At 36.6% G+C, this 25,841-nt stretch overlaps 2 protein-coding genes across 7 annotated transcripts; both read right to left on the bottom strand.

The window, feature by feature from the left end:
* Positions 1-462: 462 nt before the first annotated feature.
* Positions 463-17,386, bottom strand: slc8a2a (solute carrier family 8 member 2a). Of its 6 annotated transcripts, none has more exons than XM_043240622.1 (15): positions 17,141-17,386; positions 13,444-13,604; positions 9,460-9,786; positions 9,123-9,260; positions 8,335-8,562; positions 7,965-8,219; positions 6,839-7,282; positions 5,681-6,030; positions 4,097-4,200; positions 3,459-3,476; positions 3,245-3,357; positions 2,423-2,461; positions 1,954-2,053; positions 1,595-1,864; positions 463-1,515 (listed from the first exon to the last, which is right to left on the bottom strand). In XM_043240622.1, exons 3-15 carry the CDS (start codon positions 9,757-9,759, stop codon positions 1,139-1,141), a joined length of 2,736 nt encoding a protein of 911 aa, XP_043096557.1. In that variant the 5' UTR covers positions 9,760-9,786; positions 13,444-13,604; positions 17,141-17,386; the 3' UTR covers positions 463-1,138. The 6 variants fall into 6 exon arrangements, with proteins under 6 accessions (XP_043096557.1, XP_043096555.1, XP_043096558.1 ...); XM_043240620.1 differs by having other exon boundaries at positions 2,396-2,461; positions 9,460-9,784; XM_043240623.1 differs by lacking the exon at positions 2,423-2,461 and having other exon boundaries at positions 17,141-17,385.
* Positions 17,387-17,800: 414 nt separating this feature from the next.
* Positions 17,801-20,312, bottom strand: nccrp1 (P1, F-box associated domain containing). The gene is made up of 6 exons (XM_043240619.1): positions 20,082-20,312; positions 19,175-19,261; positions 18,871-18,967; positions 18,669-18,764; positions 18,197-18,335; positions 17,801-18,109 (listed from the first exon to the last, which is right to left on the bottom strand). Exons 1-6 carry the CDS (start codon positions 20,224-20,226, stop codon positions 17,960-17,962), a joined length of 714 nt encoding a protein of 237 aa, XP_043096554.1. The 5' UTR covers positions 20,227-20,312; the 3' UTR covers positions 17,801-17,959.
* Positions 20,313-25,841: the final 5,529 nt, after the last annotated feature.

Below are 25,841 nucleotides of genomic sequence, written 5' to 3'. Positions count from 1 at the left end.
CTAAATCTTTTAATGAAACATGATCTTTACTTAAAATCTTAATGATTTTGGCATGAAAGAAAAATCTATAATTTTGACCAACACAATGTATTTGGCTATTGCTACAAATACACCAGTGCTACTTATAACTGGTTTTGTGGTGCATGGTCAGAAATAACAGTAAAAAATAATCTATTTTTTCAACCTCTAGAGTTGATATTACATCTGCATTAATACTTAGTAGTAAAGAACATTTATTGAGTTTGTCTCTTGCCTTTGAGAGCTGTTTGTAAAATTGTCAAGACATTAATGATTCACATTCATAATTGTTACAAAGTAAAACAGAACGATTCAAGGAATAGCCTTCGGAAAAGTTACTGGCATTATTACTACATTTTGCTGAAATAGTTGTAACTGTAATGACATTTTTTTTAATTTCTAAATTCAGCATGTTCCAATCAGAACACCAAAGCACAATAAGAACAAACACTTCAATTTATTAACTTTTTACTTACATTTAAATGCTGAAATAATAGATTTGAGGGAATTAATGAAGTGACAGCCTACAAGACTCATTATTATTTGAGTAAATATATTAACATGAATTATGATAATGATTATTATCACATACATTCCTTTTTTTGATCAACTTGTCGAGGCAGGTCTCATAATCCTTCAAGCAAACCTGGAAAAAGAAGTTCGTTTTCAAAAGAGTTTTTGGTCATTTCTATGACAAGCCATACGTGCTTTTCTCTCAGAGAGGCCTAGCATCTCTTCCAGGAACATCAATTAGTGGTCAGCATATACAATGACATCACAGTTCTGTCAAAAAAGTGTTACATCTTGCGGTGTGTTAAAAGTCCTCCATGCCACCGAGGGTCTGGTGGTGTCAAAATCCATAATACATCTAATGTGCTTTCAAACCAAAAGCGACCAACAGTTAACGACCTCCATGACAGCAGTGCAGTCGTACAATATTGCTCTCTCTCACTCAGTCTGTCTTTTCATGTACATTTGTTTATACAGAACGTGATCTACTTTATGTACACATTACCATGGAATATACAGTACACTGTGCATTTTTTCATAGTTCTGTAACTCATTTCATGTGAATGCCATTAGTGTAAGTGTTAGTCTGGTTTTGTTTTTCTCTCTGTCCTCAGAAGCCGGTGATGTGACAGTAGGCCTCCAGGCTAGAGAACGTGATGTAGAGAAGCCACAAACCGAGGAACAGTAGTGTTGTTAGAACCTTCAGCATTTTGGGCCCGCCCAGCTCTCCGCCCACAGATGGCCGCCGCCGGAGCATAAGCACACCGATGTTTATGAAGGCAAAGATGGTGAAAAGCGTGACAGAGAATGCGAGGGAGCCGGGATCTACATGAAACACCTGACCTTTGACCTCCCAGTAAATAGCTGAAATGGACCAGGCCACGCCAATCCCCAGGAAAACATTAACTGCGTTGCTACCCGTTACGTTTCCAACCGAAGCGTCTGCATACTGATCCTGTTTAGCAGCAACCTTACTTGCAAATGTATCTGAAAAGAGGAAAAGGAGATGGCAGTTGGTTGCTTGTACTTCACATAATCAGAAGCGCAAGATATGATACAGATTTACCTGGAATGGAGGTTCCTAAGGCAACAAACACTACAGCAGTTACAGTGTCACGGAGACCCACTGTGCAGCCGAAATGAGATGCCAAATCGCCAATGACTGCAGTTAGCAGCCCAATGACCAGAATGGACACAATAAAGCAGGCCCAGCCATTCCAGTATTCTGTGGGTGGAACGAACGCAAACAGAACCTTCCAGAACACCGTAACTGCATGCATGAAATAATCACAGCACGTCGGTTGCTGAGGCTCCCCTCCTTCCTCATCACCATCTCCTGAAAGGAATGAGTAAATCATAATACATATGATAAATCGTTTCACATATGTAGAAACATGCAGAGACACTGAAATGATTTGATTCTACCTGCACTAACTGTCACCGCCTCGATGAACTGTTCTCTCCAGGAGTGTGTGCCAATTACATCAGCAAGATTGGTGTCCTTCAATAGGCGGTCTACTGTATTCTAAACACACATGCACACCACAGCAAAGCTCAGTGATTGAGAAACGTGTCCATTTAACAGCATGCAATCAGACAGACCAATTGCTCAGTAGAAGTTGGCACACTTTTTTAATTTCTCTTTTCATGCTTAGTTCTTTTTCAGTCAAATTAACATTTTGTTTAATTGAAAAATCATCGGGGTATTAAGCTATTAAGCTTAGGTTTTAAAACACAAATGAAAACAGAAAGAGCTGTGATGAAGAAATGAGATTTAATTGCAATCTTCTACAATCTTCATGCATTCAGGTGTGATTCAGTCAGACAGTGTTTAAAGGCTGAAGTTTAGGGCAATCCCAAAACACACTTCACACTGAGGCAAGTGGTCTACTACCGCATCTAAGACTCCATTAGGCGCCATTCCCTGTCGGACCTATGAAAGGGAAGGATTCACAGCTTATACGTGTTCTGCCTGCATGAGACAGACTAAATTGGACACTCAGTTAATGTGCATGCTACAGAAGCCCTATAAGGCCATGGATATTTATTATTATTTGTTTAGTAATTTTTTTTTGTGATCAATACTTAAGTTAATTTTCTTTTGATCTTGACGTAACAAAAGTTGTTTGTTTGTTGACATCAACAAAACATTTGCTTTACTTAAAAGTCAATACAATAAATCGATCAATCACTGCTCATTTTTTCATGCTAAACATTTTATTGTAATTATATTGTAATTTTATGTGTAATTCACATTTTAAATAGTCTAACAACAGAGCATTCAACATCATAAGTGCAGTCAGTGCTTTCAGGTGTATGCAGCAGATTCTACAATCTTTGGATTCAACACACAATTTTTTCTTATCTATTTGAAATACAAATTACATCATTTGTTTGTGATTTTCATTAATTTTATTGGATACGATTATATAGCAAAGCTTCTGATCAAAACAGACTTCTGATTTGATGACATCATTACTACTTTATTTACTCCTGAAACAGAATTAAATATGATATTTTTGTCTATTTTATTATTTAATTTGGTTGGTCTACAGTTAGTGATGATGTAGGTAATGGATTAGAAATCACAAGAAAATTGAGATTACAAGAAAATTAAGCTGAATGAAGAAAATGATATGAGAAAACAATAATATTCCATGACCTCCAAGGGCTTCCGTAGTTTGCTCCTGTATGTATATATATGATGTGTGGGTACCTTGAAAACAATGCTCTCTTCTATAATAACCTCTAACTTGCGGTGCTCTCCCAGAATGGGCTTTCCTTTCTCTGCTATACGTCTAGCATCTTCCAATTGTGGACCAGGGGTAGCTGGGGAAAATTAGAGGGAGAGCAAAGAATAAATATTTCTATCAATAAACTACATATACACTGCAAAAGAAACGTACAAAGTATTAGTAGAGTTATCTTACCCTGATTCAAAAGCAGATCTATATGCAGCATGCAAGTAAAAAATAATCAATGAATGAATAAATCAGTATAAAACTTTTTTTAAATAAACTGTACACTACAGTATAAAATATTTATATAGATATAATATATATAAATATATATATATAATATATATATATATATATATATATATATATATAAATAAAATCTGTATTTACTCTATACAACCTATCTGCACTTATCTACACAAATGCTTGGTCAATCGTTGGGTTAATGAAAGAGATTTCAAGTAGCTGATTAGCGCACTAATGAACCTAGTGTTAATTCTCTTTTTAACATTCACTTTTATTCAGACACATGATCTCATATTACATACACATGCAAACGTAAGGCTGAAGTGTGTGTGTAGGTGAGTTGGATCTAGTTACAGTGCGTGACGCATGTCTAGTTTGTCCCCCTGTTGTGCTGTTGTTATTGATCTGAAACTGGACACTGGTCATAGAAATGTGTGTGTGTGTGTGTGTGTGTGTGTGTGTGTGTGTGTGTTTGTGAGAGAGAGAGGTGAGTAGGAAGCTATAAAAATCTCCCCCATAGAGAATTTATTTATATATTGTAACAGATTCTGGGATGATTAAACAGAATAGTAACACACACAGACCTGAGATCCCTCTCTTGAGCCATTTGGGTTCTTCAAGGACGACGTAGAAATTTTCTTGCTTCTCATATTCCTGCATGTTAATGATGCGCACCTGTAGTGTCGTACTGCGGACACAAACACACGCAAAGAGCAAAGGACAAATAATCATTTCCTCTTGGTTACCTCTGAAATATTAAAGGAGACCTCAGCATTTAAATCACATCAGAGTTAGGCCTACATGAATACTTTAACAGACAATGCATTAATAATTAACCCACACACAGATGAACTGAGACGAGCATTCAGATGTGTACAAGCTCTCTTCTCTATAAACCAGTGCTAAACTGAGCATTTAAGATTTATGTCATTTGTTTTGATAATAAAGGTAAATTTATTACGTTTACGCAATGTGTGGCATGATTTTGCCCGTTGTTTGTTATGTGCTCTCTGAAGCGTCACTGTACAACTGACAGCACAGATTTTACCTCATCAGATTTCACATTCACATACTAAATTAATAAAACCTACTAAATAAAATCCTTTCAAATGCAGATTCTAAACAAACTAAATACATTTCTGTAAGAAATATTACTTGCCAAATTGTTCATCAAAATACTTGTTCTTTTAAAATACAAGATATCAATTATAATAGTGTTTCTATAAATATCTCCAAATGTAAAACTGAAAAAAAAAACTTAATTTTTCAGATAATACAGAGCTGATGAAATTACCTTGTGTCAATGGAACCTTTGTTACAGTGTTGGGTAAAAAGAGATTTTTAACTAAAAAAACAAAACAAAACAAAAACATTTGCAGCTCAGAAGCCATTATTAGCTTATTGACACTGAAAGTAAGTTTGATGCCTTAGTAGGATCCATCAGAGCACATATCAAACCAACAGTTCAAAGTTCAAACTCACAGACTATTTAGAAGTGATGTGGGACACAAACATGTTGGGGTCTGAAGGTATCAGGCAGGGATTTTAGTACAACAGAATTAAAGGGGACAAAAATAGGGGTATGCAATTGATACCTTATTACTAGTTCTAGGGTAGGAGAGACCTCTAGTGGTGCAAATGAAAAGTGATGGCATAGTGACAAATAATATGTTTGTATGCTGAGAGATGGCTATATATTATGTGGTTCAATATTAGTTTACAACAAAATAACTGCTTAATAATAAATAATAAAAAGATTCTAAAACCTGATGTATGATATACAACTGGACATACACTACCATTCAAAATTTATTAAAGAAATGCATGCTATTTTTAAAAAAGTGAAGGTAAACACTTTTAAAATTGTTATAAAAATTTCTGTTTCAATTAAATGCTGTTCTTTAGAAAAACAATGCCTTACAGTTTCCACAAAAATATTAAGCACCAATGAAATGTTGGAGTTTCTTACACTAAACCAGTAAAGCAGTAAGAAAATTTAGCATCATAGTAATTAATATTAACATTAGTGAGCATGAGTTACTTTCAAGAACCTTTTGAATGTTGATATATATATATATATATATATAACTAATAGATTTGATCAAAGATGCTCCCATTTTGTGTGTGAAGGTAAAACTTTCATTTAAAACTCCAGTGTGAACTTTTACCTAGTCTGCTCATTGGTAAACTCTAGCTCTCCTTGTGTGTGCTCATAGTCAACTCCCTGTCGCGCAGAACCGTCCTCTGTGTGATATGGAATCATGACAGTCCCACGCACACCTGATGTTCGGCTCACCGGCACCTCCACCACACCTGAACATTCACCCACGCAGAGCTCCCGCTGACTAAACCCAAAGATTCCCGCATGGTCATCGTCCAAAATAGTCACAGTGGTTACAAAGGGTTCAACCAGTCGGGCACCATCAGTGTTGGTTCCGCCCTCACCCTCTCGCAGGTTTGAGAGACGCACAAAGAAGTGTTCGTCTTCCTCAAACACGTCATCATCAATAATTCCGACCTATAAAACATAAGCACATGCAACCGAGTCATATTCAACTCAAATACATCCACTACTACTAGAAGTTTTCTAATTTTTGAATAAGGGGTCTTATTGTCAATCCCTTACAAATATTTATTTTATACTTTCTTTGTAAATTATTAAACTATATGTAAACCAAAAAGTATCCCCTCTCTCATAGCTACAAGGTGTGAGTAGGTATCATTTTGATCATTTTAAGGAGCATTACTAGTGAAGATCTTTTTTTCTGCAAATAAGCACACTTTTGGGGAGTTATCACTAGCAAAACAGTCAGTACCAAAACATTTGGTGGAATTTTGGTCATGACTATTTGGGGTTTTTTGGTAGCTACCCCACAGAAATGTCACTACCGAAACATGTCATCATTATTTTGGTAGTGACAAAAGGGAACACATAAATAATTATTCTAATTATTTTTCAGTAGTGACACATTTTTGGAGAGGACAAATATTGCAAAACTATATGAGTACAATATCAGAATTAACTGCACAATAATAGAAATGCCAAACATATACATACATAACATGCATACATAACATTTTTTGGGAAATTTTTTTTTTTCAAGACATTTCCAACTATATTTTAGCACCATGTTCTGTTCCTTGCCATGTTGGGCTATAATATATATCAATTTGGGTGTTAACTGAAAAAGTATAGATTTATTATTATAACATAATAACATGATGACTCACTATGCAGACTCTAGGGTTGAAAAAAATTGTATTGATGTATTTCAAAAGAACATTTAGATCATGGATCAGAAATCACAGCTGTGTGTTTCTCTCACCTTTATTTCTTTGCGTGTCTCTCCAGGCTGAAATATGATTGTTCCCTCACAAAACTCATAATCTGCCCCAGAACTGGCTGAGCCATTCTCTGTCCTGTAATCGACGTGGAAGGTTCTGGTGCCGGTTCCCCCCTGTAAGCAGACCGACAGACTAATGCTCCCACAGTTCTCACTGCACTGGTACTGTGCCTGCTCAAAAGCAATGTGAGAACAAGTGGCCAGGTCATTCTCCTCTGAACCTCCAGCTGCTCGTTTTGCCTGTTCAGCTGCTGCATGTTTCTTCAGTACATTCCCGGCACCAATCATCATGCGTGTTGCCTGCACCCTGTAAAAGGCCCGGCTCTTCTGCTGTTTCTGCATGGCGGTGTAGTTCGCCATCTCGATCAGCTGGTCCAAGTCTTTATCTGGATGCTTCTCTCTCAGTTCCTTAAGCATGCGGATCACCTGCAACCACAGACAGTCATGGTAACCTCCAAATAATTTTCATATTGGGCTCAACATGTTTGAGGCTCAACATCTTAAAATGTAAGAGAGGACATCCAGCTGGGTAACCAACTTTGGTCAGGTGAACAGATTTGTACTGACCTGTTTATTTTGTAGCAATTACAGACTGACTGTACAATATCCTACTTACAATATAACCAGCACTTCTATTACTATACAAAAAAATACTATACTGAAAGAAGTATCTATGATTTATTCATTTGATCAATAATAAAAAAATCTGTAATAATTTGAAATATTTGTACAATTTAAAATAACTGGTTTCTTTTTAAATACATTTTAAAATGTATTGTATTCCTGTGACGGCAAAGTTGAATTTTCAGCAAACACTGCTCTAGTCACATAGTCTTTCAGAAATAATTTCAAACTTGGTCTTCGAAAAGCACTTCTCTTTTTCTCCATTTATTTTGAAATCTGTTGTGCTGCTTAATATTTTTCTGGAAACTGTGATCTATTTTTCAGAATTCTTAAAAATATTTTTTTCTATTTTTTTTAAACAAAATTATTATCTGTAAATCGGTTTTGCTTATTGAAGAAAAGAAAAACTACATAATTCCTGGAATACATGAAATCCACTAGAAAACAAAAAGATTTTTTTCTTTATTTTGATTTGCTCTCTCACCTCCTCTCTGTCCTGTTCGGCTTCTTTGGTTTTCTCCATATTGACACTGGTGGTGCTATTTTGATATTTTTCTCCCATGATGGCATCAATGCCTCTGGGTGCTAGCTCACCCTCCATCTCTACAATGATACCATGACGCTTATCAGCACGGTAACGTTTGTGCAAGTACTTGTAAAAGAGCAGTCGTCGGTCGGCAATCCAAGCCATTAAGACACACACAGGGAAGAAGAAAAGAGTGACCAGAGCCTCCCAGACCTCACACACACACACACACACACACACAAGAGAAGAAGTAAATTAAACTGGCCATAACGATAAATATTTACATTCATATTATGAAAAAAATTTCTGCTTACACACACACACACACCTGTACAACACCAGGGCTTATGACTGCAAGGATAAGGTAGAGCCAGACATAGGCGAAGATGCTCCAGAATGCAGTAATAAAGAAGACTCTGAGGTGTTTAATCTTCCTCACCTCTCCATCCGGTATCACCCACACACACACTCCAATTATCACAAACATGTTAAATGCAGCACTGCCGACTATGGTGCCAGGACCCAGTTCTCCTGACTCAAAACCATGTCCACACACCTGTCACACACAGACAAAAAGCATGCTACAACTTGTCCAAAGCAAGTAATAATGTATAATTTAATATACAATATGTTTTCAAGTATGACACTCTACATTTCAAGTGTTATTAATCAATTCAGAAAAAAGTGGCCCTTGACTGATCAAGAACAATGGCTCAAGATGTCACCTTTGGTAAGATGTTACCTTTTTGTTTCTTTTTTGTTATGAATGTGGTTGAGCACCTCATGAAGCCTTTTCATCTCCTAGATGTGTTGAATGTCACTTGATGATGCATAGTATTATGATTTATAGTACTCCGCAGGTTGCTTTATTTCTTAAGGTTTGATGAATGAGTGAAAAATGTATAATTAGAAATTTCTGGGGAATCATTTCTTAACTCCCCAGAAGAATTGACGGCTGAAATGTTTAACTGACTGTCCCTCACACTGAGTTAAATGTTGTTTTTACATGGGTGAATAGCAGTTGAGAGTGTGTGTCAATCATTTAATAATTAACCTGAAAAAAGGGAACTACTGGGTGATGTGAGTTACTGGTTTGTCTTGAAAATGTGTGCGTACCTCTATTACTGACAGCAGGATCTCAGGTGCTGATGAACCCAGGGCCATCAAAGTGAGGTTGGATACAGTTTCATTCCAGACTCTCACCGTCATTACTGTCTTTTCTCCATTTGGACCTGTCACAGTCACCTCTTTCTCCTACATGACACATCAAGTATATCGAAACAGAATATTTTGCTATAAATAATTTTTTGCCCAGTAAATATACAATATCACAATGTAGCAGTCTTTTTAGCTGGATTTATGAAAAAATTATATTTTAAAAACCATGAAAAACTTCCTACTTGAATGTAAAACTATGGATCGTATTCATCTATCATTGTGTGTTGCTGTGCACCTGTGAGGTGATGACTTCGATGGCAGCCATGAAGCGATCAGCAATGATGGACACACCCAGGAACATGTAGAGAAGACACCCGAAGTAGATCGCTGCTCTTACTGACTGCATTGCCAGTGGGGGGTCATGTGGCAGCCACACAGGAAGTAGAATGCCAGGTTGACATTTGACTTTGTCAGCACAGGATCTTTTGGGGCCATCTGCACTACTGTTGCTGTTCCCATGAGCACTTCCACCAGCACACACCTGTGGAGAGAGGAGGAGAACGAGGAGAAGGTGGAGGAGAAAAGGAGGAGCCATGGCCAGATATGGCGACCAGAATGGCCTCTTGAGGTTGAGAGAATGACAAGGAGAAAAGAAGAGTGGTATTATTTCATACAAAGCATGCTCAATCAATCATGATATGTATGTATTATATTATACAGAATTATACAGAAATTCTGCTTGTGTTCTATGAATAAGTCTCAATATTATCTACATGCAGATACCACGTGAATAACAATGTGAGTGAGGCCATCTCTGTCCTAATCTAAACCACAGGTCTTATCAGCGGTTCATTAGTCATGCCTGGCCCACACTGGACACAGGCAGTCCAACCTAATGGATCCAGGAGAATACAATTGGACAGTGACACCATTAAAATAATTCAGCTTTAAATGAGTAAATTATTTATACACTATTAGCTAAAGGATATGGCTTTTATACAAAAATTAGCACAAAAAGTAACAAATACAGAGGAAAATAGACAGTAAAACAAAAATAAATGCACAAAGGGCAGGTTCTTCATGAACGCATCCTGAACATTGATAACACTGATAATAGTAAGAATTGTTCCTTGAGCACTTTTTACATATTATTACCACAATTATTTCTGGAGGATCATGTGACACTGATGAATGAAGCAATAAAATATGAGGTATTTATGAATGCTGACATGCACCAAAAGCTCTGACATAACACATCAATCGATACATTTTGAATCCTGTTTCTTATTTTCCTCTAATCGTTTCTTCATGTCACCCATCACCCGTGTGGTGTGTGGTAGAGATTGAGAGTGACGTGCAGGACTGAACCATGTGGTCATATTTCACTTTCTAAGCTGTGCTATGGTTACCTGGACATCAGCTTTACTGTGATACTCTACACCACTGTCCAAAAATAACCTGCCCATCACACCTGGCCTTACAACACAAACACAAATACACGTGCATGAAAGTGTCTTGTATGTTTTTGTAGATATTGGGTGATGGTGTATGTGTTTGTTTGGGTATGCTTCTAAGTGAGCATGCATGCTTTTACTCCGTTACAGTTATGTGTGTAGGTAAGTGTGTGTGCCGAAACTGAAATGTCTCCAATTACCACGATGACACTGTTTCAGTCTGTCAGTGCCGCTGATAAGTGATTGGCCGGATTGGCTTACACACAGAGCTCTGACAGCTTAATAGGAGTTAGCACCTTTTAGTGGTTAAGATTACCACCACCAGAGAGAGAAAGTGACAGAGGGAGACAGAGAGGGAGATAGAGGGAGAAGAGGAGAGGATCCATTCTAGGAAACGTGAGAGTGACAAAGGAAAATGAAGAGGACGGTTAGCTAAAGTGAAAGGAGAGGAAACAATTTTCACAATTTAACAAATTCCCTCATTTTCACATTTAGTAAGTAGCTTCTTAAAATGATAATACAAATAATTAATAAATAATGCATTTGATAATAGCTGTAATGTTTGCACCACTCTTACATAATAATTAAAAAAAATCAGTTTAACTTAATTTTTCAAGTTTAGTCAGCATCCGTCTGATTTTCTTAGGTTTCTTAAATTCTTAGCCGCAACATCCATTCTGGCACAAAGACGACTACTGAGCTGCTGTTGTCCTGTGGATTGAGTGGCATTTATGAGAGTGAGTGTGCTTTAACACCTTCTCTCCCTTTAGGAAGCTCTATCGTATTTGCCACCCAATACTGATTACACACACTCACACTGACTTGACTGCATAATAGTGGCAGGACAACGTGAAACAACTGACCTAGAACTGTGTAAAGTAGCCACAAACACTCACAGAAAGCATGATATACACTGTATACTTCACCACAGTATCAACAACGATGCAATTTTTCCTTCATAAAAACTCCCAAACACAGAAATACAATAATTTTTTATTAATTTTATGCACAATGTCTTTGACCAATGTTTTAACACAATGTTTTAACCAATCGTCACAGAATTATTTCATAACATTAATATTAATTAACACAACAACATTAAACAATAGCCAGTCAACTATACTTGAACCTGTCCATGTGTGACACACAAACAAAACACCATTTAAGCCAGTCTTTTAAAAGTGAGTCCTAGAACACAGTGTTCTAGCTGTCTCCAAGGAACACCTGCCAATGAGATAAACGCGCACACACACACACAAACAATGTGATCAGAGATCTGCTTTCAGTATCAATACACCACAATCTCAGTAAATTCCCCTCTCTTTTCTCCACACCTTTACTAATAATCAGCTTATGATCATCTATAGCTGCCATTAAACACACCAAACTAAAACTGTAACAAATTACAAGGTAGAATGGATATGCTACAAAGCCTATGATGTTTGAGTTATAGTTGTAAGATACCATAAATTGTAAATTATGTTCGCAATATCATTCAAAACAGATTTTATGAAATCCCTGAAACAAGTTCTAAGGAACAATCTTTAGTCCTGTTGTAAATGTCTTTACTGTCACTTTTAATCAATTTCGATGGACCCTTGCTAAAGTGGGGGCCTTCAGGACCACTACTGAAAACCTGTGTCACAGACAGTGAGTGAAAATAGCATAACTTTAAGTTTCTTTTTACATGTCTTTAATACGTTTATCAAACCAAACATGCCTAAAAAAAACTAATGAAAAATAATGATGCATGTTAAATAAATATGACATCAGCTTGGGTATCAAAGGTGTAGTTCTTTTTATTAATACACATTATTTAATTATGTTTTGTATATATTATACAAAGTGTGCCCTTGGGTCTGTCTGACCTGGTATTTTAAACAGAACCACACAGTCACGTGTATACACTCAGCGGAGCACATGCATGTAGACAGTGCAAGTGACTGACACACTAACGTGGGCATTTGGACTGAGAAACTCTACTCTTGCTTTCATGGTCTCCATCCATGCATTAAATAATTAACCTGTTGCAGATCGATCTAAGATCAGGTGGTTAACTAATGACAGGTTTAGATCAAGTGTTCGGATCGGACACTGTGTGTGATCATTTGACCTGGAATCACGTGATTAAGCTGTTGCAGTTTTGCATGTTGCATGTTAAATGTTGCTCTTATATAAGCAGGACGTACCGAACTGAGACCAGCAGATCACTTCACAGATCTAACATAAGACAAAGGCGAAGTAGATCAACACATGTGCACGTGTGAGGAAAGATGCATGTGCACACATACACAGAGAGACAAACACCAGACTACATTAGTCTGAGAGAGACACACACATGCATACACACTCATCAGACTGCAGCGGGAAGGCTGAGAGCTCAGGTCTTGTGGTGTGTGTTACGGTGGCCCCTCATCCTGGCCAGCGTTACTCTAGAAGGATCCGCAGTCTCAACTTCACCCGCCACTCATCACGACACAGCCGTTATGCAATATTTAGCACAGCACACACACGCACACCAGAAACACACTCATGCTCAGACAAATGCTGTCTAAATCACATTTTATATGACCGATTCACATGAACATAAAGTTCTGGACCGGACTGGAAGAATTAATTATAGTAAACATCTGTGGTGGGTTGACAGTTTTTGGTGAGCTTTGGCTGTGGTTCTATGCTGAGATTGATGTGCACCTATACAGTAGATGTTGACATTTTGGTTTAGAGGACCAACATTTTGATTTCTTCTCAAATTCTTCAATGAAACAAAGAATATGTAAATGCAGTTGAGGCAGCTGAAGTCAAAACAATCTCAAATGACTTACTAGTGCCTCATGGGGTGGTAGTTTGAGGTGGGTGGACTCAGGTAACCTCAGGAGGCCAGATTCTGGTAGAGCTCTGTGTGAGAGCCAAAGTGATGGCAAGTCTTCAGCAGCAGCTGCAGAGCTTCAGCTCAGGACCTGCAGAGTTTCATCATCGTCTCACTCTGAAAGACATGAACTCCAAGTCAAAAGTGTGTAGAAAATATAGAGAACAACAACCTGTCATTCAACTTGTATTACTCACACAACATAAGATCACAAACATTATGCAGCAAGAATGCATTAAACTAATTTTTTTAATTAAGACAAAATCTATTTCATATAAATGCTGTACATTAGAACTTTAAATTCATCAAAGAATTGTAAAATATTTTTTACAATTTTGTTTACATGAAAAAATTAAGCAGGCCAACATTACTAATAAGAGGAAATATTTGACAAACACCAAATCGACATATAAGAATGGTTTTTGAAGGATCACATAACACCTAATGTAAAGGCTGCTAGTAAGTTTACAAGTTGCTAATGTTATAACTAAATGGCTAATATTATAAATCTAATATATATATATATATATATATATAAAATTTTTATAATTATAATGGGTAATTCATATGTGGTGGGAAAGGATATTTCCTCCAGTTAAATCTTAAATCTCCATACATTTAAGTTAGCACTGAATAAAGTTCTATGTCTTAAAATAGGAAAAATGTACTGTTCAAACAGACTGCAAATAGAATTTTAATTTAATATAGATTTAATAATAACAAAACTCCTGACAATCACATATACAGAAGAAGCATAATTCTATAGTAAATACTATAGCATTAATTACATGCACAGACACACATGCACAGTTCTACAAAAACAAGCATGGTGAATCACAGTGCACACATTCCATCACAGAACACAGTTTTCATACATATTTATTAGCTATTTGGGTGTATCATGTGTGCAGAACCACCACCGATGCCCTCTCATTTAAACACAGCATCTATCTCAACCCTTCTGTCCATATTTCCTCCAGTGCAAATGAACTCTACAGAGCTCTGTTTCACTCTTACCTCACAAGAGTATCACATTCTGCAGGCAATGCAAACACTGCATTACCTGTCCAAAGAGCAGAAAAAAACACCTGTCTGGCTGCATGCTCAGGGCTACTTAACAAACCACATCCCGTTTACCAGCCTGAGCACTGAGAAATAAGGAGCGTGAGTGCAAGTGAGTGAGAAAGGGGGACAGAGAGAATGGACTAAATTAGCTTTGTGAAAGCACAAGTGCATGGAGGTAGCAAAACATATGCAGCGACACTTTGTTCAAATGTATTTAATTACATACAATATTTTGCACCAAAGCACATCAGTTTTCATTAAAAGAAAAAAAAAAGAAAAGAAAGTGAGTGAAAATGAAACTGAAGCAAAATTCAAACCAAGCATTAGATGAAACTCATACAACTATCTACTAGAAGATAGAAAACCATGTCATAAAAAGGAGGAATTTAAGATTTGTGTTTTACTTTTCTGTTCTTAACATTTATTAAAGTTTAAAATTAATCACTGTATTCATTTAAGTTTTATGAAAGCCTGTTTGCTCAAATGCATTGGTTTAAAATAAAGTATTTATAAACAAATATTGTTTACAATTGTTTACAACTCACACCACATCTACCTATATTTCAATTATAAAAAAAATACTGTAAAAACATGTTTTTGTATTTATTATTTGAAATGAATGTTTTCTATTTCACTATATTTGAACATTTTATTTCTGCCTGTGGTGACAGTAGAATTTTCAGCAGCCACGATTCCAGACTTTAAAAATCGTTCTAATATACTGCTCTGCTGCAAAAACATTTCTTATTATTAACAGCCTTGAAAACAGATGTGCTGCCTTTGAATGCGAGAGCATGCTCATCTTTGACTCAGCATGTTTATGGTCCATCTCAGTGTTCTAATGTAAAGATGGTCTGCCATACAGAACTCATGCAGAGTCTCGTCTTTCTGTCTCTTACAGAACTTCACGGATACTTTACCATTTAGAGGTGCCCCTCCATCCCAGGGAGGTTAACCACTAACCTGTGTGTGTGTGTGTGTGTGTGTGTACATGCGCCCATGTGGGAGATGCTGCTACTGGATAGTGTCTGTTGTGCTTGCATTTCCATTTGATTGCTCTAGAGCATTTTTGAGAAACACAGCAAGAGAATGAAAAACAGAACACTCAGCTGGGAATGTAAATTCTGCAACTGGAGGATAAGTAACTGGAGTAGGTGAAAGGATAAATGAGTTACTTTCTCCTGCATGGTTTTTCTGTCACGTGAAACCGCATTCATTTACACGCACTTTTCTCTGAAAGAGAGTCTTCAGCACAGAAACACCACTGCTCAGCCTTCATCATTCTCACCACCATCGTCATCCTCACCACGACACAATCGTATGTGCAATCTCCCTTCATGTTTACCCACGTTACTCACTGACCGCACTAAGGATTGTAACTAAATATTCTGTTTCTTTTTTCCATTTCGAAAGACAACACCTTTCCTGAGCTAGACGGGTTACCGTTTAATCAGTTCCACTTTGACCGCACACAGACTTCCACCAGACAATCGTGACTTTCATGTAATCTAAGACTTTAAGTATTACTCTGCTGCAGAAAATTTTAACTGGTCACTTTATCGGATGATCTATTGATACTAGCCGAAAAGACATGACGTGTAATTTCAGTGGATGATACAGCAGAAAATGTAATACTAAAAAATGTACATATTCAAAAGTATTGACGATGTTGTGCTGTAAATGTGCCTAGTAAAAATATGTGTGTGCCATGACATATTTTAATTCTCTAAAGACGCAAGCTAATAATGTGCTTCATCTGATTCACAGTCAAAACAATAGCCTATAAATTTGACTGAATCAAGTTGAATACATTAGCTTACGGCAAAAAAAAAAAATGTTAAGAGTCAGATCGGATAAAGTACAGATTTTCAGAGTTTACATTTTAGTATATTTTCTCCCATTATTAACATTGTTATATCACATTGCATGACATAGAGAATCCACATGGGGTAGTGAAAAAATAATTTGATCTATGACTCCATCTTTGATTTTATAATAAATTAAAAGACAAGCAGTGACTGTCAGAGCTGAATGGAGGTATCTGGGTTTGAAGGGGATGTTCAAAACACTCCCATCCATCTACAGCTCCTGCATGCAGTGCATGAGACTCGAACTCGTGACCTCTTGGTTACAAGCATAACACTTTAACCGCAGGATCATATAAATGCTAAAAACACGGGTTTCTCACCTTTTTTTTTTTCTCGAATCAATGTCAGGAAAAATAACTGCCCTTTTTCATGTGTAGCGAAAAAAAATGACTCTCGTTTTCAGCTTTCATCTGCTCCTAAATAATACAAAAGAAACCTAACAGACCTAAGGTTGAGCGGCTCATTAATAACTTGTGTAAAGCAGCCACAGACTGAACTGCACATGTGACCGGGAACAGGTGCGACTCTGTGAGGTAACGGTACAAACACAGTTAAACATTTAAGCATACGAGTTCATTTCATTCTTTGATTTATGATAACATACACAAACAGGTGCTGTCATTCGGTTCTGACGGATATAGCGGCAATTCAAAGTGCATGCTATACAGCACTATAAACACCCACTAAAAGTCTTTATCTATTTTATTCAACAGAACTTACCTGTACGGCAGAGCTCAGAATGGACAGACATGGCCGTGAGGTAGTAGAGGATGTTGCTCCAGTGCTCAAGAGAGACGAGCCATTAGTTTTCGTGGTGTATCTGTTTCCGTCCTGAACTATGCGAGCATCTCAAACGAGCGCGCATCCTCCGCGCTCACAGCACGCGACAGACTGCGCAGCAGCTCAACGCGACGCTCTGATTGGTGCGTCAAAGCTGGTCACCCTCAAAATACCTCAACACACTCCATAAATACTGGAAGGTACAATCACCTTTACAACTACACTAACGAATTATTAACTAAAACAATAATAATTAAACTATTTTAAACACAGAGATACTTTAATGGGATCACATTTTTCTTACAATAGCCTAATTGCTTCATGCGAAAATACAAAAATAAAACTACCACTGTCATCAAATAACACAAAATGGCAACTATTTCTGATTTATAATTCCAAATTCGTTACTATTTTATAGTTGTAAAATAACTTTAGCAACTATTGCATTTAAAAAAAAACTAAATCCATGTAATATGTAGCCAACTGGTCATAGCCCAGCATCTTGTTGGCAATCAGTGAGCTATATCGCCATCTGTTGGCCTTAATTTGTAAAACAATGACAACTGTGCTATCGTGAATAATACAAAAACTTACACAAAATGAATGAGGAATGTTTTATTACAGTATTAACTTGCTAGATACATGTTATGAAAGTGCAGTTAATTTATAAAAACCTTGCAGACAAGACAATTGCTTTATTCAAAATACAAACTCTACAGTGTGTATCAACTCCTACCAGTTTTTTTTTTTTGACTGTGATTATTTTACACTGGCTTTGCTGGTCTTGATAATAATCGAGCTGTCTGTGACTTTGGTATTAAAGAATTCAACCATGAACTGGTTCTTCAGTTTGTGGAGGAAGTGAATGTACCGCACTCCTGACCCATACTTGGAGAATACATGCGAGACCTACACACATTAAACACATGTCATGTGGGCAAACAAATATAAAAATATAAACACATCCATAGAGATGTGCATGCACGCGTGTACTACCTTCTTCCAGGTGTGCGAGTAGACCTCCAGGTTCTCTTCAGGGTTATATGTGTGCTGCTTGATAACGGTCTTACCATCAGCACCCAAGAGCTTCACATCAAGCTGATAGATAGATTTATGAAGCTGACTTTCCTCATACCTAAACATGAAGAGAAACAACCAGACATTTTAAGTGAATATTACACCTGTGATTTAATATTCAACCAATAACTGCATCAGTACAAACTCATTTTTTGAAAATAGAAAACATAGTAATGCATCACAAATTAAATTGTCCGGCTATGTCAGAAATTAATTCAGATTTTCTTGGTGCTTTTTTTTTTTTTCTTTAGCCGCAAACCATTTGAAATTCTGATGAAAGGCAGGAAGACATTGCATTAAAGCAAACTTCCTTTTAACTGACACCTATTTAATTTCTAACTCTTCTATGCAACTCAGTTTGCGATTACTGTTAGAAGATTGTAGAATTCACCAGTCCTCAATGACGATCTCAGGCTGAAAGTCATCCAGCAGTTGGTCCCATAGACCCTCAGCCTTCAGGTCCACACACTGCTCCAAGGAGAACCACCTGAGAATAAGAAACACAAAGTCAGGGAGATTATATACACACCTGTTATCACCCTGAATAACTGACAAGCTGAAAAGCTCATTTTTCTCACAGTAATGAGACTTACCTGAACTGAGGCAGATAGCAGACCACAGCCCTTGGGGGAATTCCACTAGTGTCATATGGTAAAACTTCTGTACTAGTTTTCCAGCCAGTGAAATTACCTACAAGATTCAATCAATTGTACTTTATTAGTTTTATTATTAATAGGAAAAGCATAGTTTTTAGGTTTAAAGTTCAATTTATCAACAATTCATGTTGTTTTATTCAAAGAGATAATAGAACACATTTCCACTGCAATTCGGCAGAAGTGAGCTTACGATGAGATTTTTAGCTTGCAAACAAACAAACTCTTTCGGTTGTTGACTCACCGTTGGGCTCAAACTGAGGGGGCTGGCTTGAAGGAGGAGGCATTCCCGATCGAGGGGTTTCGGGGGGTGGGATGCTGTGGCTTACACCTGGTTTTTGAAGAAGTAAAAAAAGTTTGAGCTAAATGAAAAGGTTTAGTTTCTATTGCAGTAAAATTTAATTCTAAATAGGTTAACATTTTTTTTGTTTGTTTGTTTTTTAAATGTAGAATATCCATTTAGCAAAAAAATATAAACATCCATGTAATTTAAAGATAACTTTTTACAGTAGTAAAGATAACGTATGCTGTAGTATTTTAATAAGCGGTCTAAAAGTTCCAACATGTGCACATTTTGCTTAAACAGAAAATTCAGAAACCACTGGCATACAACAATTAGTTTTGGCATTATTTCAGAACTGCACAAATTAATTTCTTAAGTTCACTATAAAATAACTAAACAACTGTTTTTTCCCCCTCTCTACATCCACAAAATTAAAACAATTCACCAAAAGTACAACAAATGCATTAAATTACCTTTTGTAACATCTTACACGAACAATATTACTAATTTTTACAGACAAACGACAGGATTTTTAAATAAGAAGATAATGCCACTACCCACTAGCTGTTTGATAGCCCAAGTAGCCTATAGATACATTTCATTTCAAGTTGGTGGTACATAAAATTAATACTTTAACAAGGAAATAACTCTATACATGCAACTCCAGTTCATGGATGAGTCACCAAATTTCTCAATACCTAAACTAACGGTGTAACAACTAACCGGTGTTAAAACCACATCCTCGATCTCCTCTACTCTAGCAAAACATAAAAACGTTGCTTTATGCAGTTACAACAAAGTTCAGGCAGGGATTTGTTTAAACGAGTCGCTGCGAAGTAGCGCGGCCATAACAATGTGACGTCATTACCGTAAGGCGAGGGGTTCTTCAGTAGGTTGCGTTCAAACGGCTTCTTCTCAAACACCGATTTCCAGTCCACGCCGTCGGGCGTAGGGACACCGAGAGCCCCCAGCTGCCACTGCGAGGCACACTTCTGTTTCCAGTCAGCCGCCATTTCAGACTGTTTTCTTCGCAGTCCACACACAGCAGACACGTGTTTTTATTACGGTCTGCCCCACCCAGAAAACCGGTTCGGAAGAGCCTTCTGCATTTACGCAAGATACTTAACTGCACTTTACTCAGAAGTGAGTCACTACAGACGTGAATGACAGACCACCCGAATCCGACACGATATTTGACAGTTTTGACCAATACATACACGGGGACAGATGTCCCGCCGCGAGCAGACATCGGAATAGAAGCCAATGAGTTCAGAGCTTTTCAAACACTTCATTTTTATCACAGTAGTTAGTGAACAGGTTGAGGCGAAATGAAGCATAATTTATAAGCAGCCACAACTTACATATAGCCTACCGCACCCATAAAGACAACATTACGGATTTACAATGTCAGCAAAGATTTAAAGTTCACTCCAAAGATGACTGAACAGTTAGGGTGCATGTCTAAACTCATCAGTAAGTCTTTCAAATAAGTGTAACTTAATATCTTTAAAATGCATACGAAAAAAATTCAGGATAAGTTCAGTAAATAATTATATTTTAATCAACAAATAAATGTAAGTACAAAATTTTATTAAATTAATATTTAATGTTAATATTGTGTTAATATCCATAGCCAACTATATTCATTTAATATATATATTATAAATTAGTGCATTTCGGTGTTTCTGCTCAACAACCCCATCCAGACTAAAATATAATTGGCCTTATTGAAGCTGCACTCCGTAAGTATTGCCTTTTTGTCGCCATCCATGCTTGAAAACGTGGTATTGCAGTTCCTTGCGGATTTATGCCAAACTTAAAAAAAAAAAATACAAATATAAATGGAATATAATTTATTTTTATTCACATGAGTTTCATATAATTTTTATTATTACAATCTGCTATCAAAATGACTGCTGTGAGAGTAGGCTGTAATTAAATGATGCGCTTCCTGCAGTATCCTCGGCCGGATGAGGCTATAGCCTTTACTTGCCAGGACAGCTTCTTTATGTTTACAGACGTGACGTAATGACGCAATGCCACGCTCGAATTTCCCGCAAAAAACTACCAAATCAAATTATAAAACGTTATTACATGCTAAGCGTTGTGAATCAGGCTAATGTAGGGCAATAGTTTTGAACACTGGCTTTTTTTGTACTTGCTCATATATTGATTTTGAATATTGTTTAACCAAAAAGAGTTACGAACTGCAGCTTTAAATGAACTCTTTGTGTTTTTTGGAAGCTTCTTTTAGCTAGCTTAGCATAGGTCTTTGAATCCAATTAGACCAGTAGCATCCCATTTAGTTTCTGGGTTTCCCATCCCGCTTTAGTTTCAGTGTCACTGCGCAAGCTGCAGCAAACTTCCTTGATTATTACACTGGAATGAGAGTATAGTTTCTAGTCATATCTGCCTAGAAAATCAAAACTTTTCTTTTCCCATTGGTCTTACTATGCGATATAACTATAGAAGTGTCAAGTTTTAAATAGGAAATATATCAAATATATACGATTCAAAAACAGTAAAACTCGACTTATTACTATTTCCAAAATGAGCCTATTTCCAAAAAAGTTGCATGTTCCTTTAATGAAATGTGTGCAATTAATTTCTGCTAAAAAAAACCCCAAACATTTAGTTTGATGCTACAAAGTACATACAAAAATTTTTATTAACTATTTACACAGTAATTTCTTCTGCTTGTGTTGCATGAATGAAGCCCAATGAATGTACAAAAATATTACTTATTTTCTTCCTTATCCTCAGTCAGGACCTGAGATATTGTAAACAGATTAGAAAAAGAGCAGAAGTCCACCTAAACCAAAGTCTCAACAATTGCATCTGGATAAACCTCTCAACCACATCCCTCACAGTTTCTGTGGTTTGCATAACTACTGACTTTTTAAGATCTAACGCCCTTTCTGAAATCCTTGCCAAATAAACAAAGGCTTGGGATTTTTTTAATAATCTGCAGACAAACACTAAACCAACTGCTCCCACAAGCTTCCACCCAGTATCTCATATTAATCATATATTAAAACAAGCATTCCAGAGAATAGAACAGTCTCACACACTGTAACAAACAGTCTTTGTCAGTTTCCTGTGTTGCATACTTTATCAATAATACTCAGTCAAGTTAGGTTTTGCAAGCTTTATTTTATGAACTGAGCTGGCACATTTTCTAAAGTTAAGAAAATGCTTGTAAAGAAAAATGGGAAAAATACCTAAACATTAATACCTAAAAAAAAATACATAAACACATTCTTGTTTTATCACATTCTCATAATCCTCACATCACTCTTCTTTCTTGTTTTTAGGTTGCAGTAGCAGCAGGTGGCCATTAGGGAGAGTTGTTGGTTGTTCCGTCTCTACTGATGGGCAGTTATACAGTTCTGTATCTACAGGATCTGAAACACAAACAACAACAATGCATCACTTTATATGGTGTACATTTACTTCCTGTTTACAGAACATCACTCAAACATCAGCCAATGCACATAAATGTGGCAAACCAGCAATTACAATTCTTTCAGATACTCATTTCATCAGGCTACAGTAGCTGCATTTTCTACTAAACAGAATTTTCAATTATGCTGTCAGTGTTTTCATCCACAACACACAACAATACAATCTTCTGTCTGAAATCTATCTAGTATTTCTTGCTGCGCTTCATAAATGCACATCAATAAAGCACAAAATACACTGCCTTTTCAAAATGAAGTCACACCTGGATTTAACTAACCAATAGATGCTATGATCTGGGGTTGCTGCAGTAAATCAGGTTTAGGTTCAACAGCATTATGTGCCAAAAATGAGGTTGGCTCATCTACCTGAATATACTGAATGACCTGGTTATTTTATCAATGGATTTTTTTCTTCCCTGATGGCATGGGCATATTGCCAGATGGCAATGCCAGGATTCATCAGGCTCAAATTGTGAAAGAGTGGTTCAGGGAGCATTAGACATAATTTTCACACATGGGTTATTCATCAGAGTCCAGACCTTAAACCCACTGAGAATCTTTGGGATGTGCTGAGAAGACTTATACAAGACAATACAGGATCTTGACGAAAAATGTATGCAACTCTGGACAGAAATTAAATGATGCCACAGCGAATGCATGCCGTGATCAAAGCTAAAGACAGTCCAACAAAATGATTTCATATGCGCTGTATAATTATTTAGAGAGGAATCTTCCATAATTATATAAATATGTTAAGTTGGCTAGGCACACTGTGTTCTGGTGGACTCACTGAGCCGCACATTAATACACTCGGTCATATCGCATTTCATGCAACACATGCCAAATATACACATGATACACTCCTTATGTACTTATGTAAGTGGCTAGACTGCAGTCACACACTTAGAGAGTGAAACAGTATGAATAAAGGTGTCAGAATAATTATCTGTGGTTCCTTTAGCAGGTTCACACTACTGTGGATATGAAAGGGGAAGTTCAAAGTATATCTTTGTCATGTATAAGATATGAAACATACTGAGTTGAGTTGGATTATGTGGTCCTCAAGCTCATGCGACATTCTCATTAAAATCAATTGAAATATAATGCACAATATTTACTGAAAACCGTAGTTTCATATTTAACAATCAATTTACTTTTGTAAACTACTTGTTTAATTAATCTGTACCCATATGCATCATGCTAAGTTCTGCCATTAATCATTAACATCAAATTCTGATTTATAACTTCACTGATCAAGTTCTTTGCTGAGTCAATGCAATACAACCCAGAGAGACAGAGGGAGAGACTGAAGATGGGATGTAGGAGTCTTGAAAAGAGAGAGAGATGAGCGTTATGAGACTTATTAGAAACACACATAAACTCATCAATACAGATCTTTCTTTCTGACATCATCACATACTTGATACAGTAACAAAATAAACTTGAACGTGTATTTCATAGACACTGCAGCAGTTTTTTAGGATACCTTAACAAGTTAGTATTGGTTGATTAGCTAATATTTCATGTGTTCTCTCCAATCTTAGACTTAACTGGACGAACTGTAACATAATTTTATGGACGCATTCTATCCTGACAAATTACAGACATGCAGAGTTGCATTTTCCTTGCATTTAGGCATCAATTACATTGCAGTAAATTCAATTAGTTCATGTAATTAGACACTATTAGTGCATAGTGTTGTGCATCATTCAGAAATACCAAATATAGCAAGTGTCAAGACTATTTTAACGAATTGAAAATGAAATTCCACACCACTTCAAATGAGAACTCAAGGCTTTCCCACTACCTAACACTTCTTACAAGCATGCAAGCACAGAGGCATATTCACATGTATTCATAAGTGAAATAAAATATTCTAGGTGATAAAACAAAATTGTGCCGAAAAGTACGAGCTATAACAGACATGCACACACTGTACCTTAAAAACCAGCTTTGGCTGAAGGTCACATGAAGTGTTTAGACTCATGTTACCTGCTACCCTGCCAAAGGCCAAGTATATTATTAGCCATTTCTGCTTGTTAACTTTCTATGCTTACTGAACATGATGATGACATGGCCTCCCCAGACCCACAGAGTCATACACATAACATATAATTCTCCATGGAGATTCTGTGAAAGTCATTTCAAATTCCATGTCTCACTTCCACTTCCACATTCCGTTTGTGTAATATGTATGTGTTTTAAATGTGTTCTACTTGGTAGTTTTCATTCTAGTTCGTTAGTAGTTAACTAACCGTGCATCTTACACCACTCCCTGGCTGTATTTCTCAACAGGACATTGTTTGACAGATAATTTGATGATTCAGTATGGCTCTGTTTACTTAAAAATGACAAATGGATGTATTGTATATGTTAAACAGCAATATCTAGTATGCAAGAAATGTAAATTAAAAAGAAGACTTTAAAACTGTCTTGACTTCATGTTGTGTAACTGTCCTGTAGCAGAGTTGAGTGTCTTTTGTTTCACTGTATACGCAAACACACTAATGTTATGCAACCTTCCTCCTCTTCCACATGCATGCAATTCTGGCAGCACTCACAGACCTAGAAAGATAAGACATGACTATACACACCCAACTGAATAGAAAAATGTTCAATGATTGGAAGGCATTTAACACATTCACTACTGTTCTATTTTAAAATAAATGCTGCAATGCAATTTGTCATTGTTTGCTCAACAATATGAAGCAGCACAACCGTTTCAACATTGATAATAATAACAAGAAAGGACACCAAATCAGCATATTAGCATGATTTCTGAAGGATCGTGTTAGACTGAAGACTGGCTGCTAAAAATTTAGCATTGCTCTTGCAGAAATACATTATACTGTTAAAAAATATATAAAGAAAGAAGATATTTTCAATTGGAATAATGTTTCAAACCTTGTTTTACTATTTTTGATCAAATAAATGCATAAAATACTACTTTCAAATTAAATAATGACAGCTCAAGCATTTGAATAGTAGTCTACTTTTAAAAATACTGCTATTTTTAGAAATACTATTCTTAGCATTTCTACCAACCTGCTTCTAGATAGATGAATTTTGTGGCAAGCATACTGTTTGTACAGGGACAAAAAGAAGACAGCTGTGTGAGTAAGGGGACATGGGGTGACACCACAGGGCAACGCCAGTGAACAACCCCT

Source organism: Puntigrus tetrazona, chromosome 5 (genome assembly GCF_018831695.1).
Source record: "Puntigrus tetrazona isolate hp1 chromosome 5, ASM1883169v1, whole genome shotgun sequence".
NCBI lineage: Eukaryota > Metazoa > Chordata > Actinopteri > Cypriniformes > Cyprinidae > Puntigrus > Puntigrus tetrazona.
The sequence above is the reverse complement of the archived record's forward strand: the minus strand, read 5'-3'. Positions and strand labels throughout refer to the sequence as shown.